The sequence below is a fragment of the Rhincodon typus genome, chromosome 11 (genome assembly GCF_021869965.1).
Source record: "Rhincodon typus isolate 14 chromosome 11, sRhiTyp1.1, whole genome shotgun sequence".
Lineage (NCBI taxonomy): Eukaryota > Metazoa > Chordata > Chondrichthyes > Orectolobiformes > Rhincodontidae > Rhincodon > Rhincodon typus.
In genome coordinates this window covers 42,689,854-42,707,830 of record NC_063342.1, presented here as the reverse complement: position 1 = coordinate 42,707,830, position 17,977 = coordinate 42,689,854, and the positions used below count along the sequence as shown (strand labels likewise).

At 39.3% G+C, this 17,977-nt stretch overlaps 1 protein-coding gene across 3 annotated transcripts in view; it reads left to right on the top strand.

Moving 5' to 3' along the window:
- sytl5 (synaptotagmin-like 5) overlaps positions 1-17,977 on the top strand; it is a 189,623-nt gene that overhangs the window by 112,223 nt on the left and 59,423 nt on the right. For all 3 annotated transcript variants that reach the window (XM_048603213.1, XM_048603211.1, XM_048603212.1), the window contains exon 3: positions 6,654-6,869. In XM_048603213.1, the coding sequence (XP_048459170.1) occupies positions 6,654-6,869 (216 nt within the window). The remainder of the gene's footprint in view (positions 1-6,653; positions 6,870-17,977) is intronic.

The following is a 17,977-nucleotide window of genomic DNA, read 5'->3' as shown; positions in this document are numbered from 1 at the left end:
TTTATTTAAATAATGTATTTATTCACAAAGTGTGTTACTGGTTAGGCCATTCCCAATTGCCCTTGAAGGTGGTGGTGGTGCCATCTTCTTTGAACTCCTACAGTCCATGGGGTCAGTATACTCACAATATGTTGTGAAAGGAGTTCTCGGATTTTGATCCAGCAACACTGAAGGAATATTGATGGAATTCCAAGTCAAGATGGTGTGTGCCTTGCAGGAAATTTGTGCTTGTGTTTCTGTGCATCTGCTCCTAGGTGGTAAAGGTCACGGGCTTGAAAGGTGCTGTCAAAGTAGCCTTGGAGAGTTGCTGCAGTGCTTCAAGTAGATGGTACATGCTGCTGTCGCTGTATGTTGGTGCTGATGGGAGTGAATGTTGAAGGTGATAGATAGGGCACCAACCATGGACACTTCATTGTCCTGGATGGTATTAAGTTTCTTAAGTGTTGTTGAAGCTGCAGTCGTTCAGGCAAGTGGAAAGTATTCCATAATAATCCTGACTCATGCCTTGTAGACTGGTTTTGGGGAGTCAGAAGTTGAAATCATACATCATCTCAGTAATTAAAAATCCAGAAGGTCGCTCAACTCCTATTTCTCAGCCTTTAGACTGCAGTGATTTAATATTTATATGGCTGGTTCAGTTCAGTTTCTGGTCAATGGTAACCCTCAGGATGTTGATTTCAGAGCATTCAGTGATGGTAAAATGCCATTGAATGTCAAAGAGTGAGGACTAGGTAGTCAATGAACTCATTGCTGAAGAGGTTTAGGTAGAGCATAAACCCAGCCTAAAATCAGTTGAGCTAAATGACCAACTTCTCCTGTATAATCTATAAAATTCTATCTGCTTTGTTGGTACAGTCAGAGCTTAATGGTATTTTATGTTCATTTCTTTCTGAAGATATTATTTTCTCCTTCCTGTTGCTAACCTGGGCCATGCGGTTTAGGAGACACAGTGAATCTCTCAGATCCAGAGAGAGACCTCACAACTACACAATCTCACATAAGTATGTTGTTTTCCAGTGCTGCAGACAAAGGAAGTAAAGAGGAGCTCCTGCCTTTTGTCAGCCAGTAATACTGGAGTGATGTCTTTGTAGGTGAGGACTCTGCAAAGAGAAGCAAGTTTTCTCTTAATAATTACCAGAAAAGACTTCTAAATGCAAAATATTTGAGATGTCAGAAGAAGGGTTCAAATTAAGGCTAGTTTTATTTTGGCTAGAACTGATGGATCTACTTTAGCCGTATATTGCTTTTCCTTTGATCACTATTCTCTCTAACATGGCCAAAATGATGAATGCAAATGCGTAAACAGAAGAGAGATTTGGCAGTGCAGTATCACTGGATCCCCAGGAAATGAATGTTTGTTTTGTCTGTGCAATGTGAATGCAGATTAAGTTAATTTACCTTGCAGTTAATGATTCACCTATTAGTCATTTATTTTATGACCTGTCAGTGGTAATGAAAACACTTAGTTTAGTGACAAATAAATATTTGAATTTTTTATAGTTGCTTAATGATTATTTCCAATTGTTATGAATTTTAAAATGAAATCATACATCAACTGAGTAATTAAAAATTTTACAAGAACTAATTTTAAAATTCAACATTATGTTATTGTAGGGATTATAAGGGAAAGCAGTACATACAGAAGGAGGTCTTCTGATGCAGGAGTAACCTTTGGGTTCAGGTTTCACATGAGGACATGCCAGCCAAGGCTGGTGTATTCATAATTTGGCCAAACAGATTGAGTGTTGACTTGTAAATCTTTCCAACACATGGCAGTGGCAAGTGATAAGAGTGGAATAGATTTCTGGTCATCTGTGTGATGGGAAGAAATTGGAGTCTTTATCACTATAACCCATTGCTTCAGGCTACAGTGTGCATAGAAACATAGAAAATAGGAGCAGGAGTAGGCCATTCAGCCCTTTAAGCCTGCTGCACTGTGTTTATGGTTATGGTTTATGAGTATCCAATTCAGTACTTTGTTCCCATTTTCTCCCCATATCCTTTGATCGCTTTAGCACCAAAAAACTATATCTAGCTGGGGAGGCGATGGTTGAGTGGTATTTTCGCTAAGCAATTAATGCAGAGACCCAGATAATGTTCTGGGGACCCAGATTTGAATCCCATCATTGTAGACGGTGGAATTCAAAATCAATAGAAATCTGGAATTAACAGTCTAATAATGACAGTGTTAATTGTCAGTAAAGCACATCTGGTTCACTAGTATCCTTTAGGGAAAGGAAATTGCTAACCTTACCCAGTCTAGGATACATGTGACTCCAGATCCACAGCAATGTGTTTGACTCTAAACTCAGGAACCCAATTAGGGATGGGTAATAAATGCTGGCTTAGCTAGTAATGCCCATGAGTGAACAAAAAAAAATCCTTCTTGAAAACATTCAATATTTTGGTCTTAATCTCATTGCATGGCAGAGAATTCCACAGGTTCACCACACTGCAGGTGAAGAAATTTCTTCCCCTCTCCGTCCGAAAAGGCATATCCTTAAATTGAGATCCTGGGTCTGGACTCTCTTGTCAACGGGAACATCCTTCCTGCACTTACTCTGTCTAGTCCCATTAGAATTCTGTAGGTTCCTATGAAATCCCCCCTTATTCTTCTAAACCCCAGTGAGTATTGTCCTAGCCGATCCGATCTTTCTTTATGCGTGAGTCCTACCATCTCAGGAATCAGTCTGGTAAATCTTCAATGCATTCCTTTCAGAGCCAGAACATCTGTCCTTGGACAAGGAGACCAAAACTACACACATTGCTCCAGGTATGGTCTCACCAAGGCCCAGTACAATTGCAGCAAGACATCTCTGCTGTACTACTAGAATCCTCACACTATGAAGGCCAATACACAATATACAATTTACCATCTTTACCACATGTGGAACCTACATGTGTGTTTTCAGCGATTGGTATACAAGATCACCCAGGTCTCATTGCACCTCCCCATATCCCAATCTATCACCATTCAGATAATAATCTACCTTCCTACTTTTGCAACCAAAGTGGAGAACTTCACATTTATTGTACTTCATTTGTCCCAGCCATACAGAAGCATTTTTGCTTTCTCCTCATAGTTTACCCTCTCACCCACCTTTTGTGTCTCGGAAACTTGGAGATATTCCATTTAATTCCCCTTGTCTAAGTCAATCGTTCGTATCTGCAAGAGTTCCATTCCTGACAACCCCTGTGAATGATGAAATTCACGAGTGCAGAACTCGGAGAAATATGCGAGTTTTGCCTCTGGATGTTGAATTTTGTTACTTTTTTTTGGCATGGATAGGCAAATTCACAATTTGTGATTTCGCAAATACAGAGGATTTACTGTGTATATTGTGAATAGCTGGAGTCCAAGCACTGATCCCTGCAGCACACTGACAGTTACTGGCTGCCACTCAGAAGACTCATTTATTCCTGCTCTTTGTTTCCTGTCTGTCCACCCAGTTTTCTGTCCACATTAGTATATGACCCCAAATCCCATACACTTAAAGTGCAACTGTGAGCCATTGAGGTGGCAGGTTATTTGGACGGTTGATGTGAGAAAAATTCAGTGCCTGCCTAGGATTCAGAACCTGCCTCCTTACCTTACCTGTGGTGGAGATGACAGTGCTGTGGGTTAGATCTGTCTTGGTCAGAGAACTCAAGAAGGAGAGAATACATAGACAATGATTGTATTACCGTTGTCTTATTTACTTGTTTATCCTGAGCTGAGAAACTAACTAAATTCTTTTGCAACTTCAGCAATGCCATGCTTGGGAGTTTTACAAAGAAAGTCTATTGTTAGACACATTGTTTGTTAAAGAGAGTTTTTAACTGGTGACTGTTATTTGATAAGCTTCAATTTGCTTTGAAAGTTTTTTAACCAGAACAAGAGGACAACCCCATCATTGATGTGAATATGTAGTTTCTATGGAGGACTAAGATGCACTGATAACTTGTTCATAATTGCTTTGTTAAACTTATTCCATATACAACCAAGTTTATATTTCATTCAAGAAATGTGACAGCCAGTGGTGTATTTATATTGATTAAAATGGGGTAATCAGATTTCTCTTCAAATTTTAATAGCCCTAACAAGACCATAAAACAATGACCATTAAAGATCTATTTTATTTTGGCCATGAGAAAATGCCATCCAGACAGCTTGTGATGTTCAAATATCTGCTGTTTTTCGGTATTTATAGTGTACATGCTCTGACTGACTCCAGCTACCTAATCTGGAGACAACTGGATGCAGCTCAGAATTGACACAATTAAGTGGAAAGCTTTTTGCATTTTCTAGAGCTGGAGGACATTGCAGTGCTCCTCTGGTTGCACAGAGCAACTGTGGGTTGTTCACCCTCACCAAGCAGAGACCCTAGATCCCCTCCCTCCCCACCACTATATGCGCAACTTTGCAGCTGCTTCCACCAACGTCCTCATCTTATAAAATTGAGAGATGCAGATTATGAAAGGTGAGCTGTGCCAAGCATTTATTGGCATCTACAACTTGTTTGACTTATTCTAATGGACCTACAGACAACTTAACTTCTGCTCTTAAGCCTGTCTCTGCAGGTGAGCCATTGCAACGCATCATGAGAGTAGCAATGTGTTTGCAGCACTAAAATAATTAGACTCAAAATTAGACTTAGTCTCTGACCAGTAGACCATGATATTACATGCTAGTCTGTAAGAGAGAATCATGTAGTCTACCAGCTGTTGTTCTTCAAAGTGACAAATAATAATGTTTTGCTGCAAGATTGGAGATTTTTCCAATATGCCTAAATAACATGTTTATTGAGTAATCTATATTTCTTAATATATTAGTGTGTAAAGCAGAGTTTTGTCCGTCTGCTCCAGACTGATAAAATTTAAATCTCTTTACAAGTTGAAAGGATCCTTTTATATTAAATAATTTTAGCACAACTGTTCACAATTCAGTCCACCAGCATTAATTAGTAATATGACTTTAAGCCTGTGGAAATAAAAAAAAAACACCCAATTTGGTAGAGAGGCTTATCAGTTTCCTGAAACAATGAACAGGGCAAAAAGCTGTTAAAGGTGCACAAAAGAACTTTCTCTTACACTTGGTGGTAACATACCTGACCCAGAAGCATTTTTTTCTTGGGGACTGTTCAAATTTTTATTTCCCATTTTATGTAACAAAACTGTGAACTTGCTTTGTAAAGATACTGCACCTAGCTGAAATATTTGCTTTAGATTGAGAAGTAGTTCCATTCCTTAGATTTAGAAACCTGAACTTAGCCATGAGCTTCAGTTTACCACAGAAATATACATTGTGCATTTCTCATTGAACTGTCAGCATACTGCTCACAATTATTCAAGTTTGAATTGTGTTGTTCAATTTTATAATAAATACGAAGAAATGTTAATGTCCCCGGTAAGTTGTAATTTATAAATAACCCTGGTTTGATATTTGTCAGATTTTTTTTTTCTCAAGAAACCTCCAAACCATCACTGCTACCTTTCATGTTGTGCCTTTATCAGTCACATGGTTACCAGAGACAAATGATCAGCAGTGACTATGGGCCAGCAGCAACTGCATTATGTTAGTCATACTGTTTGTGCAGAGCAACCTCAGTATTTAAAAGAAATAAGCAATGATGGGAATGAAACACTCCAATGAGCTGTTGTTTCTAAATACAAGTTTGCCAAATTCTTATCTCGCTTAGTCGATCTCTTTTCAGTGTCAGTCAAATGATTATTTTTTTGTTTAAATCAGATCAGTCACATATTTACAATTTCATGTGTAGAAGGGAATAGAAACAAAATGTACATTTGAAACAAAATGTACTATCAGTCAAAGGTACACGTACAATTTTTTTCCATAAAACATATTGTCTCTTTATTACTGTAGGCCGTTGGCACAATTTTAAATACCTTGAGGTCAGAGAAAAATCATTTGAAAACTGGCACTTCTACATTTCCCCAAAGCATTAAAGTTTACCAATGTTCATCACCCTATTTTCAACCTTCTGGTATTTCTAAAGTGCAGACTCCATAGTTGGGTGAACGCTTTAGATGTCTATAGCACAAGCCTTTTTTGAGTTGTCATCCACTATTGATCTCTCTAATTTCCCAAATATACTTGGGACTTGGGTCAAATATCACTGTCAATTTCCAAGCTTTCTCTTTCTTTTTTGCTTTGTTCTTCTTTATGATACCACTAGAATCAGCACCTCCCATCCCTCCACCCTTACCTCCTGTACCCCATGCAAGTAATCAAACATCACATATGAACATTAATGTGTTGCATGATATTTGACCATTGAACATCATAGGAGAGCTTCATACTACACTCAACACACACGTGCACTTTTCAATAGAGTTAATTAGTAGTGACCAGGAACCTTTCCAGTTTGAGGGCATTGGGCCAATTTAATTAGTGTCAGTGCTCTACCAGATGAGATCACCCAAGTCAACATGGAAAGGGCTCTCTGGAAATCTCCCTGGTGTGCATGATCAATACAGTTTAATATGTGATTAACTACAAAGCTGTCAATTTATTTTTAAACGACAACATATTTTCTATATAAAACTACATTATTAAATGTTGATATTTGACCTATAGTTTTCTCTATCCTTTATATCTTTGTTTTAATTTTTCCACTTATGAGTTACTGAAAGGAAGCTCTGATTTATTACAGGAAGTTAAAGAATGAGCTCATCAAAATCCGAGGTTCTTCAATAAATCGAAGAAAGCAGCAAACCAGTGACCGAGTCTGTAAACGATGTCAGAAGACACTTGGCCTAATCTTCTTCAGAGGAGACCTGTGCCAGACATGCAATGACCGTGTGTGTACACAATGTCGAGTTATAGTCCATGATGGGACCTGGAAGTGCACCGTGTGTGCTAAAGTTGCGTATGTATTTAATTTTAAAGCAAGTAATAATCAACAAAATAAGCCAAATAATTCTATAATGCTAACTATTTATGATCAAGGCATTTTGCAACATAGCCTTAGTCACAGTCACAGATACAGGCAACCACAATCACAATGAAGCATTGCTGTTCCTGTCACAGTTTACTTCCTGTCAACACCCACATTATGAACATGTACTGTGCTATCTTTTGTATATGTTATCATCAAAATGACACTCATCGTGCACTATATCCAGAAATTAACTACAGAACCGCTAAAGCTCAAACATGCCTGAAAAGCCACTTTCATTTTAAATGTTTGTTTTATATCTGTATGGGAAAAACACAAAACAGCATATTTACTTCATCTTTTAAATAATTGCTTGCTGTGAATACAATGTATGTTTGCCTGTCACATTACTGCTTATTTCCATTATTACAACACATGTTCACAATAAAATGAAAATTTGCCTGCAAAACGCATTCATGGAGGTGCTGAACATTAAAAATGGCTCTTATAAAATCCTAATATAATTTATCATAAGTCTATATTAAGTCAATTTCACAGCTTCATCACTATAATTTCATTAATACATGCCAATTTAGTGGAAACCAAAATAAATAGGCTTGTACTGGCCACTAATCAGGCACAACCAAAACTTAGTTTTCAGCTGTTTGAAATGAGTCAGTCAGAAGTCTGGAGTTTTTAAATCTAATTTTAATACTTTTAAATGTGGTGATTGCATTCACCCTAATTAGCCACAAATACTGTTTCACTATTTGATATTTATTGTTCTGCATCTTCAAAATACAGAAAGAAATCTAATAGAGTCATACAGCACAGAAGCAGACCCTTAGGTCCAACTAGTCCATGTTGAACATAATCCATGTTGAACATAATCCCAAACTAAACTAGTCCCACCTGCCTGCTCCTGGCCCATATCTTTTCTATTCAAGTACTTAGCCAAATGTCTTTTAAATGTTGTAATCGTACGCACATCCACCACTTCCTCAGGACTTTCATAAATTCAATTTTACTGAGACATTGCTTTTATAATATTTTGTCAGTATTACTTTTCAGAAAGTACAAAAGCAAAAATTCTAATACATCCCCATTGCAAAATGCATGCTTGTACGTTTTAGGACATGGCTCTAATAATGGTTCTGTAGGGAAATGGACTCATTTGGGTTTGCAAATTCCTCTGAACAAATAGCCTTACAAAGAATACCAGAAGATGACAGATTCTATTCGATAGTAAATCTGTGTTACCTCTTAAGAAGGTAAAAAATAGAAACAGAGTAGGCTATTTATCCCTTTTGAACCTGTTAGCTATTCAATTCTATCATTGCCAATCTACCTCAATTTTACCTTCTCATATCTCCAATCTGTAATTTCCTTGGAAATATATCTTAAAATCTATTAATGTTCTCTTAATATCCTGAAAAAGTTGAATGAGCATCCACAGAGCTATAAAATTCCAAAAATCAACAACCTTCTGAGCGGAAGTATTTGTCCTCATCTCTGTACCAAATGGCCAATCCTTTATTCCAAGACTGTGATGCCTGGTTTTAGACTAACTAACCAAGGTAAACACCTTTCTAGCATCTACACAATGAACCATTTAAGAATTTCATATGTGGTCTGTGTCTCTTACCTATCTCTAATTTCCCTTGTGAAGGTGGTGGTGAGTCATTTTCTTGAAGCCACCGAGATCATTTGGTGTAGCTACACACACAGTGCTGTTATGAACGCACCCCTAAGATTTTTACCCAGTGTTGGTGATAGAGCAATGATATCATTCCAATTCAGGATAGAGTGTGACTTGGAAGGAAAACTGCAGGTGGCAGTCTTCCCATGTGTCTGCTGCCCTTGTCCTTCTGGGTAGTGGACGTCATAGTGCTGATGAAGGAGGCTTAGCACGTTGTTGCTGGGCATCTAGAAAATGGTACACCTTGTTCTCTTCCTGTGTTGGGGTGGAGGCTATGTATTTTTAAGGTGCTGAATGGGGTGACAATCAAGCAGGTTGTTTGTCTTTCCCTGGATGGTGTTGAGTTTCTTAGATTTTTTTAAAGATGAACACATCAGGCAAGTAGAAGGTACTCCATCACACTTCTGTCTTCTGCTCTAAAGACCGGAAGTAGGCACTGAGGAGTCAAGAGGTGAATTATTCACTGCAATATTCCCAATCTCTGGCTAGCTCCTGTAACCACAATACTTAAACTGCCAGACCACCTGCTGATCAATGATAAGGCCTGGGATGTAAATGGTAGGGGATCCAGCAACGATAACATCTTTGAATGTCAAAGAACGTTACTTAGGGTTCTTTCTAGGGGGTGATGGCCATCACCTTGCATTTAAGCAATGGTAATGTTACTTGCCATTTCTCAGCCCCGGTCTGAAGGTTGTCCAGGTCTTGCTGTATATGTGTGCAGATTGCTTCATCATCTGATGAGTTATGAATAAGACTGAACATTGTGCAGTCATCAGTGAGTATTCCCATTTCTCATCTTTTAATGGGAGGAAAGAAGGTAATTGACAAAGCAGCTGAATATCCCAAAGTGAGCATCAATGAGCAGATTGTTATTAAGTATATTCTGTTCGATTACACTGTCAATGACATCTTCCATCACTTTGCATCTGATTTGAAAGTAATTGTCCAGTTTGGATTTGTCCTGCTGTTTCTGGACATACTTAGGCAATTTTCCAGATTGTGTCATAACTGCACTAGATCAGCTTGACTGGAATATGGCTAGTTCTGGACATAGGTCTACAACGTGTGATGCTATTTGGGCCCATCATCTTTGCTGTAATTCAGTGCTTTGATATCATATGAATTAAATCAAATTGACTAAAGACTGGAATCCATGATGCTGAGGATGTCAGGAGGAGGCTGAGATGGATCTCTTGAGTATTTGTGGTTGACTATGGTTGCAGGGGCTTTATCCTTGTCTTTTATACTTATATGCTAGACTTTTACAATCGTCCAGGATTTAGATGCAAGATGCAGAGGAGATTTACCAGGATGCTGCCTGGAATGGAGGGCAGGTCTTATGAGGAAAGGTTGAGGAAGTTAGGGCTTTTCTCATTGGAGCGAAGAAGGATGAGAGGTGACTTGATAGATGTGTACAAGATGATGAGAGGCATAGATAGAGTGGATAACCAGAATTTTTCCCAGGGCGGAAATGACTATCACAAGGGGGCATAACTTTATGGTGATTGGAGGAAGGTATGGGGAGATGTCAGAGGTAGGTTCTTTACACACAGAGTGGTGGCTGTGTGGAATGCACTGCCAGTGGTGGTAATAGAGTCAGATACATTAGGGACATTTAAGCGACTCTTGGATAGGCACATGGATGATAGTAAAATGAAGGGTATGCAGGTTAGTTTGATCTTAGAGTAGGATAATAGGTCGGCACAACATTGTGGACCGAAGGACCTGTACTGTTCTATGTTCTAGATGTCTGAGGAGCATCCTCTGCTTGTTAATGTTTTATTTATCCACCACCATTCATGGTATATAGTCCCAGTCTACTCAGTCTCACTTCACCACCTCAGTGCTTGAGCATGTCTAGGAAACATTTGTTGCATTACCTCCAAGGCTATTATAACCTTCCACCAGCAAAGAGACAAACACTGCGCAGCATTCAAAGTGTGTTCTCATCAAAGCCCCACCTAATTTCAGTGAGGCTTCTTTATTCTTAAAATAATTTGATGAGATTAGCAAAGCAAGAGTTTGCCCTTTGAAATCCATGTTGACTTAATTAAGACTATATAGTAAAGTTTTCAGTTTCTAGATGTTTTTCCTTTTATTGTTTAGTTAGAATTGCATTAGTGTTCCTACTGCCAATATTATGTTGTCTAGCTGGTTTGCAGTTTGCTGGACATTTTGCCATCTTCCTTAAATATCGATATAATCAACACCAGTCTATGGCAGGATTTTAAATAGTAATAAGGTCCCTGTGTGTTGTTCATGGATATTTTAACCCGTGCACAAGAAAGAAATCTCATAAAACCAGTTTAATTAGATTTTGTTTCCTTTCTTCATTCATTGAAATCATCTTTCAGTGTTACATTCACTTGATCCATCTCCCTGACTTTTTTTTTAATCTTGTGACATGGAGGCTGCTGACTGGGCCAGCATTTATTGCCCTTGAACTGAGGCTTGCCAGGCCAATTCAGAGGGCAGTTAATAGTCAGCCACACTGCGGTGGGTCTGGAGTCACATTTAGGCCAGTCCAGCTAAGGACAATAGGTTCCTTCCTGAAAGGAGTTTAATGAAGCAGATGGATTTTTATGACCATAAACAATGGCTACGTGGTCAATCTGAGACCAGAATTTTATTAAATTAAAACGTAACCATCTATCAGGGTGGGATTCAAACCCATGTCCCCAGAACATTAGGATTCTGGATTACTAGTCTGGTGGCATTGTGACACCACAGTGTCCTCGCTGGCTGAAGCAAAATATCTATTTCATATTTCTACGATTTTGTAATCACTGGATATATCCTCGTAGTTCCAAGTGCCACAATTCTCGTCCTGATTTTCCTTTTTGTATAAAGTTACCTGGCTATACAATATTTTATATTATTTTATATTTCTCAATAATTGAAGTTCATCGTTTCTCTTTACCTTAATTATTTTCTTCTAACTTCATTCCTAGTCTCATCATAGTTTCCCTCGTTATTGCTCATGCTATCCAATTTTTCCATATCCATCATTCTCCTTGCCATTAACACTCACTTTTCAAAAAAAAATGTATGTAGATAATACTGGCTGCACCAGCATTTGTTGCCTTTCCATGATTGCCCTTGAGAAGATGATGGGGACCTGCCTTCTTGAACAGCTACTGTTTGTGTGATGTAGGTACACTTGCAATGCAATAGGGATGTGAGTTCTAGGATTTCAACCCACTGACAGTGATGGCACAGTAGTATAGTTCCTTGTGAGGATGGTGTTTGGAGGTGTACTTTGCAATTAGCGGTGCTTTCGAATATCTGCTGCCCTTGTCCTTCTAGGTGATATAGAGTGTTTGGAAGAATCTGTTAAGGGAAGCTTGGTGAGATGTTGTAATGTATCTTGGAGATTGGGCACATACATAGGAACTTTGTTCTTAAGGTCTTAGCAAAAATTTGTAGCTCGGGTTGTGGATGCAGTTGTTCGTTAGCTCACCGAGCTGGTTGTTCTGTGGTGTACAGACATTTTGTTGCCCTTCTAGGCAACATCATCAGTGCGACCTCTAATCGAAGCGTTGGTGTTCTGCTTCCTTCTGGATCTATATAATCGTCTGGTGTGATGGTCTTGTCGCTTCCGGTTCTGTTGTTTTAGCAGCGGTCTGTACACTGGGTCTATTTCTGTGTTTGTTAGTGGAGTCCCGTCTTGAGAACCAGGCTTCCAGAAATTCCCTTGCATGTCTGATGTTGCCTAGCAGGGTAACGAAACTTCCGCACACCACAGAACTGGCTCAGCGAGCTAACTAACAACTGCACTGATACTTTGTGTCAGTGATGAAGAGAATTAATGTTAAAAGGTGATGGACCAAGTGACAGTCAAGTAGGCTGCTTTCTACTGGATGATGTCAAGTGCATGAGAAATCCATCATGCTCCTGACTTGTGGTTTTTTAGATGGTGAAGAGATTTTGGGCAATCAGGAGGTGACTAACCTGCTGCAGATCTCCCAGCCACTGACCTGCTTTTGTATCTGTCATGTTTAAATGGTTGGTCCAGTTCCAGTTTCTGATCAATGGGAAACCCCATGATGCTGATAATGGGGGATTCAGCAATGGTACTGCAAATGAATGTCAAATGGCAATGATTAGATTCTATCTTGCTGGAAATCGTCCTAGTGTGGCGCAAATGTTACTTACCACTGATTAGCTCAAGCCTAGATATTCTCCAGGTTGTGCTGCATTTGCACATGGACTGCTTCAGTATTTGAGGAGGTGCAAATGTTGCTGAACGTTGTGCAATCATCCACAACTATCCCCATTTCTGATCCTATGATGGAGGTAAGATTATTGAAGTAGCTGAAGGTGCTTGAGCCTAGAACACTACCCTAAGGAACTTGTGCAAAGATGTCCTGATGTTCTGTTTTATCCATGTTGTCTCGTTGGTGTTCAGTTTATTCTTGATTTTTGAGCAGTTTTTTTTTCCTGAGTTCTATTGAACCTCTTTTTAAATGTTTCCCATTATTGTTTTTGCTTCATTGTGTGGTAATATTGTTGCTCTTTTTTTCACAATTCCATGCTCAGCATCTCAAAAATTTGCTTTCCCAAATCCATCGTCCTGTCCTTTGTCATATTCATGCCTTTCTTCATTATCCTGTACCTTGTTATTAATATGGACAGGGTCAATAGCTCAGTTGACTAGATGGTTAGAGTGTGGTGTAAAATAAAGCCAACAGTATGGGTTGAATCCTTGTGCCAGCAGTGGTAGATCATGGAGTCCTGCCTCCTCACCTTACCCTATGCTTGTGGGTGGTTGCCTTCAAGCTGTACATAACCAATTGAGTCTCTCGAGACCAATGAGTGAATGTTGGACTTCTTATATATTTAATTAGAAATGAGTCCTATACAGCGTCATTACAACAGGTGATCTGTTCATTCTTGAATTTCTATTTGCGACTGTAAGATCTCCTATATTACAATAGGTAAAAAAGTACTATAGGAATGCAAATCCTTCTGAAAATATTAAGCCTAAAACTATGGGACTACAGCAATGAATGATTCATCACAGATCACAACACTGTTAGGCCGCACTCCTGCTAAAAACTGCCTGCAGGTATCGGGGAAAGGAATAAATCAAGCTTGTCTATGATGGTTTCCACAGTCAAGAGCTTGTCACTGTGTGTACAGAGTGCATTGCTGCAGGTATAGAAAGTTGAGCAGTGAGTTTATCAGAAATTATGTTTCCTCCTGAACGCCCCCGATAGTTCAATCAGACCTCAGAACTAAACATGGTCCTCAACCAATATTTTGTGCAGAGTATCAGAACACAGAAGATTAGCACTGATCCTAGCAACACTCTATCAAGTACAGTACAGGACATGAGAATCCAGCTTGATCGATTCCTAGTACACACACCAGCCCCATGTCTATAACTGGGCCTGATTTTTTGAACAAAGTTCCCTCAGGCGACAGTCTGTGTGGAGTTTGCACATTCTCTCCCTGTCTGCGTGGATTTCCTCCGGATGCTCCGGTTTCCTCCCACAGTCCAGAGACGTGCAGGCTAGGTGGATTGGCCATGCTAAATTGCCCCTAGTGTTCAGGGATGTATAGATTAGGTGAGTTATTGCAGATGGGTCTGGGTGGGATGAGGATCAGTGTGGACTTGTTGGGCCGAAGGGCCTGTTTCCACGCTGTAGGGATTCTATGACCTATGATATCATAGGAAATCAATTCACTTAATCTTTTACCTACATCTCTGGCCAATTAATTTTGGGTTAGTTGAGCTTTGCCTGATAATTTGCCTCTTTTTCAATCATTTCCCTAATTTTTACCCATGTTTCTTTCTCCATCTACCTTCTGTCATAAGGGATAGTGGACCACCTATTAATGGACCAACATTTTTAAAATCTCATCTCTATTTACCTGCTGAGCTTTGGTTTGCATTATGGTTGTCCACCTCATTCTCATTTCCTTCTCCTTGTTCTCATAAACAGTAAATAGTTAAGATCTATTGGAAAAAATCCTGCATCTACAGGATCACCTCTTCACCCTGTCCTAAGTTCCATATTGCTGACTCTGTGATGATGACACCTTTTGTCTGTAGAGTCATGGACCTATGATTTCCTCTGAATAAACCTAACCTTATTTTAGGGTGTATCTGTCTCTCATTCCAGCTCATGACAGAGTTGAGTGACTCTAATCAGAGTGAGCTCCTGCATCTGAGGGAATCCAGGACGATCTCAATGTACACAAAATCTCACATCCTCCATTCCCAACGTATAGTTTGGTCCATGTAATTCTAATCTCATTTATTTTCTTTTTGAATCAGATTATCAAAAAAAAGTGAGGTAGATAGCTTTTGTTTTTAAAAAAAATACTTAACTTGCTCATCCTCTGAGCTTCTCCTATGTGCTTGGTGTGACATGAATTCTTTGTGAGATCTTCTCTAGGGCTAGTATTGTTAACTAGTTATCTTAGACCAGGTTTAATGTTAGTTCTTCATTATGCAGAACATTGCTGTTTTTTATAGTTAAACGTTTAAAAACTTGGAAAATAATTTGAATATTTTGATTAGTTTTCTCCAGATCCACCACTTCTCACTTGTCCTGATTTTGGGATTTCTTTTTGGGCTATCTCTCTGTATCTCCTGGCTATTGCTGTATTGAGTTCAATTATGCCATATGGCATAGTACGAGATGCAACAGCAGAGGCTCGCTGGTAGAAAGGGGCTGTGATGTTTCAATCTTCTAGAGGCAAAACATTATCCCAATCAAATCCATTTAGGAAAATCATAAATATTGTGAAGAGTTTTAAAAAAATAACTCTTGTGAAATAGTAGACTGTCCTGTCTTTAAGTTTCACAGAATTTGTATTGAGGTAACAATGTGAAACCCTTGCACTGAAGTTCTTAGCCACTATCAAGAGGGTTATTGATAAGATGAAAAAACAACATATTGCAAAAACAATTTATTTCTAAGGTGTGTGTATTTGGGTTTTTGAAAAGGCATTCTGAATAAATTTTAGGAAAATAGGAAGAATAAATTTTGATGTAGGTAATGGACAAAAGTTAAGAGGAAGAAAGAAAATAAGGGAATAACCAGGGAAGCAGTGCATAAGAGAAATAAACGAGAAGAAATCAAAGAAAAGAGATTGAGATAATGGAGAAGAGAAGGCAGAGGAAAGAAGAAGGAGATAGTATCAGTATGGCTCCATTATTGTACCCTCACCACTAGGTCAGGAGGCTATGTTTTACGAATTCTCTAGGAGCACATAGACTAAAGTGATATTAAACATGCAGTTTATTATCAGAGGTAGCAGCTCTGATGAGATGTTATAGCATCTAGAGCTGAATTAATAATTCTTTGGGCTCTTGCTGACATATGAGGAGAGATTGACTAAGTTGGGATTGCTTTCGCTGGAGTTCAGACGAATAAGGGGGAGATCTCAGAGACTTATAAAATTCTAAAGGACTGGACAGGGTAGATGCAGCGAGGATGTTCCAGATGGTGGGTGTGTCCAGAACCAGGCAATATTGTTTATTTCATACGATTGTTTTGTTGGCAAAGATCTGAAAGGTGTAGTTTTAGGCTTAACTTAACCCTTCAAGAGAAAGTGGCAATCATTAAAAAATGAGTTCAGTTTTACTTTGTAGTCTTGTATGTAATAATTCTGCAAACATACACAATACATAGATTATTCAAAAAGATTTTTGGAAAATTAATGTCAAATAAACTGAACTTACTAAATGAATTTAGTGTAGATAAATGAAGCATAAAATGGAGTGTCAGGGTACCTGATCCTTAGTGTACATCTACATAAAAATAATGAGTAGAAATAGTTGCTTGGGAACATGATTCACATAAAAACACAGAAGATAGGAGCAGGAGGAGGCCATTTGGCCCTTCGAGCCTGCTCCGCCATTCTTCACAGTCATGGCTGATCGTCCAACTCCATAACCTAACCCTGTTTTCTCCCCATAACCTTTTATCCCATTCACCCCAAGTGCTATATCTAGTTGCCTCTTGAATACATTCCATGTTTTGGCATCAAGTACTTTCTGTGGTAATGAATTCCACAGGCTCACCACTCTGTGTGAAGAAATGTCTCCTCATTTCCATCCTAAATCATCTATCCCAAATCCTCACACTGTGACCCCTGGTTCTGGACACACCCACCATCTGGAACATCCTCGCTGCATCTACCCTGTCCAGTCCTTTAGAATTTTATAAGTCTCTGAGATCTCCCCCTTATTCGTCTGAACTCCAGCGAAAGCAATCCCAACTTAGTCAATCTCTCCTCATATGTCAGATCCGCCATCCCTGGAATCAGCCTGGTAAACCCTTGAGAGCAACAGCATCCTTCCTCAGAAAAGGAGACCAAAACTGCACACAATATTTTAGGTGTGGTCTCACCCAGGCCCTGTATAACTGCAACAACACATCCCTGCTCGTGTGCTCAAAACCTCTCGCAATGAAGGCCAACATACCATTTGCCTTCTTTACCGCCTGCTGCACCTGCACGCTTACCTTCAGCAGCTGGTGCACAAGGTCCCGCTGCACACTTCCCTCTCCCAATTTACAGCCATTCGGGTAGTAATCTGCCGCCTTGTTTTTGCTTCTGAAGTGAATAACTTCACATTTGTCTGAATTATACTGTGTCTGCCATTGATTTGCCCACTCACCCAACCTGTCCCGATCATGCTGAAGGATCTCTGCATCTTTGTCACACTTCACCCTCCCACCCGACTTGGTATCATCTGCAAACTTGGAGATGTTACATTTTGTTCCCTCATCCAAGTGATTAATATATATTAGTGAATAGCTGGGGTCCCAGCACTGATCCCTGTGGTACCCCACTAGTTACTGCCTGCAGATTTGAAAAGGACCCATTAATTCCTACTCTTTGTTTCCTCTCTGCCAACCAGTTTCCTATCTATCTCAATACACTTCCCCCAACCCATGTGCTTTAATTTTGCACGTAATTTCTTATGCAGGACTTTGGCAAATGCTTTCTGAAAGTCCAAATATACTACATTGACTGGCTTCCCCTTGTCAACTCTGCTAGTTACATCTTCACAGAATTCAACAGATTTGTCAAGCATGATTTCCCCTTCGTAAATCCATGTTGACTCTGTTTGATCCTGCTGCTGCTTTCCAAATACTCTGCTGTAAAATCCTTGACCAATGTTAGGCTCACCAGTCTGTAATTCCCTGTTTTCTCTTTATCTCCCTTTTTGAATATTGGAGTGACATTAGCCACCCGTCAATCTGCAGGGACTGTGCCAGAGTATATAGAATCCTGGAAGATAGCCACCAATGCATCCACTATTTCTAGAACTACTTCCTTAAGTACTGTGGAATGTAGATTATCAGGCCCTGGGGATTTATCAGCCTTCAATCCCAACAATTTTCCCAGCATCATTTCTTTACTAATACTAATCTCC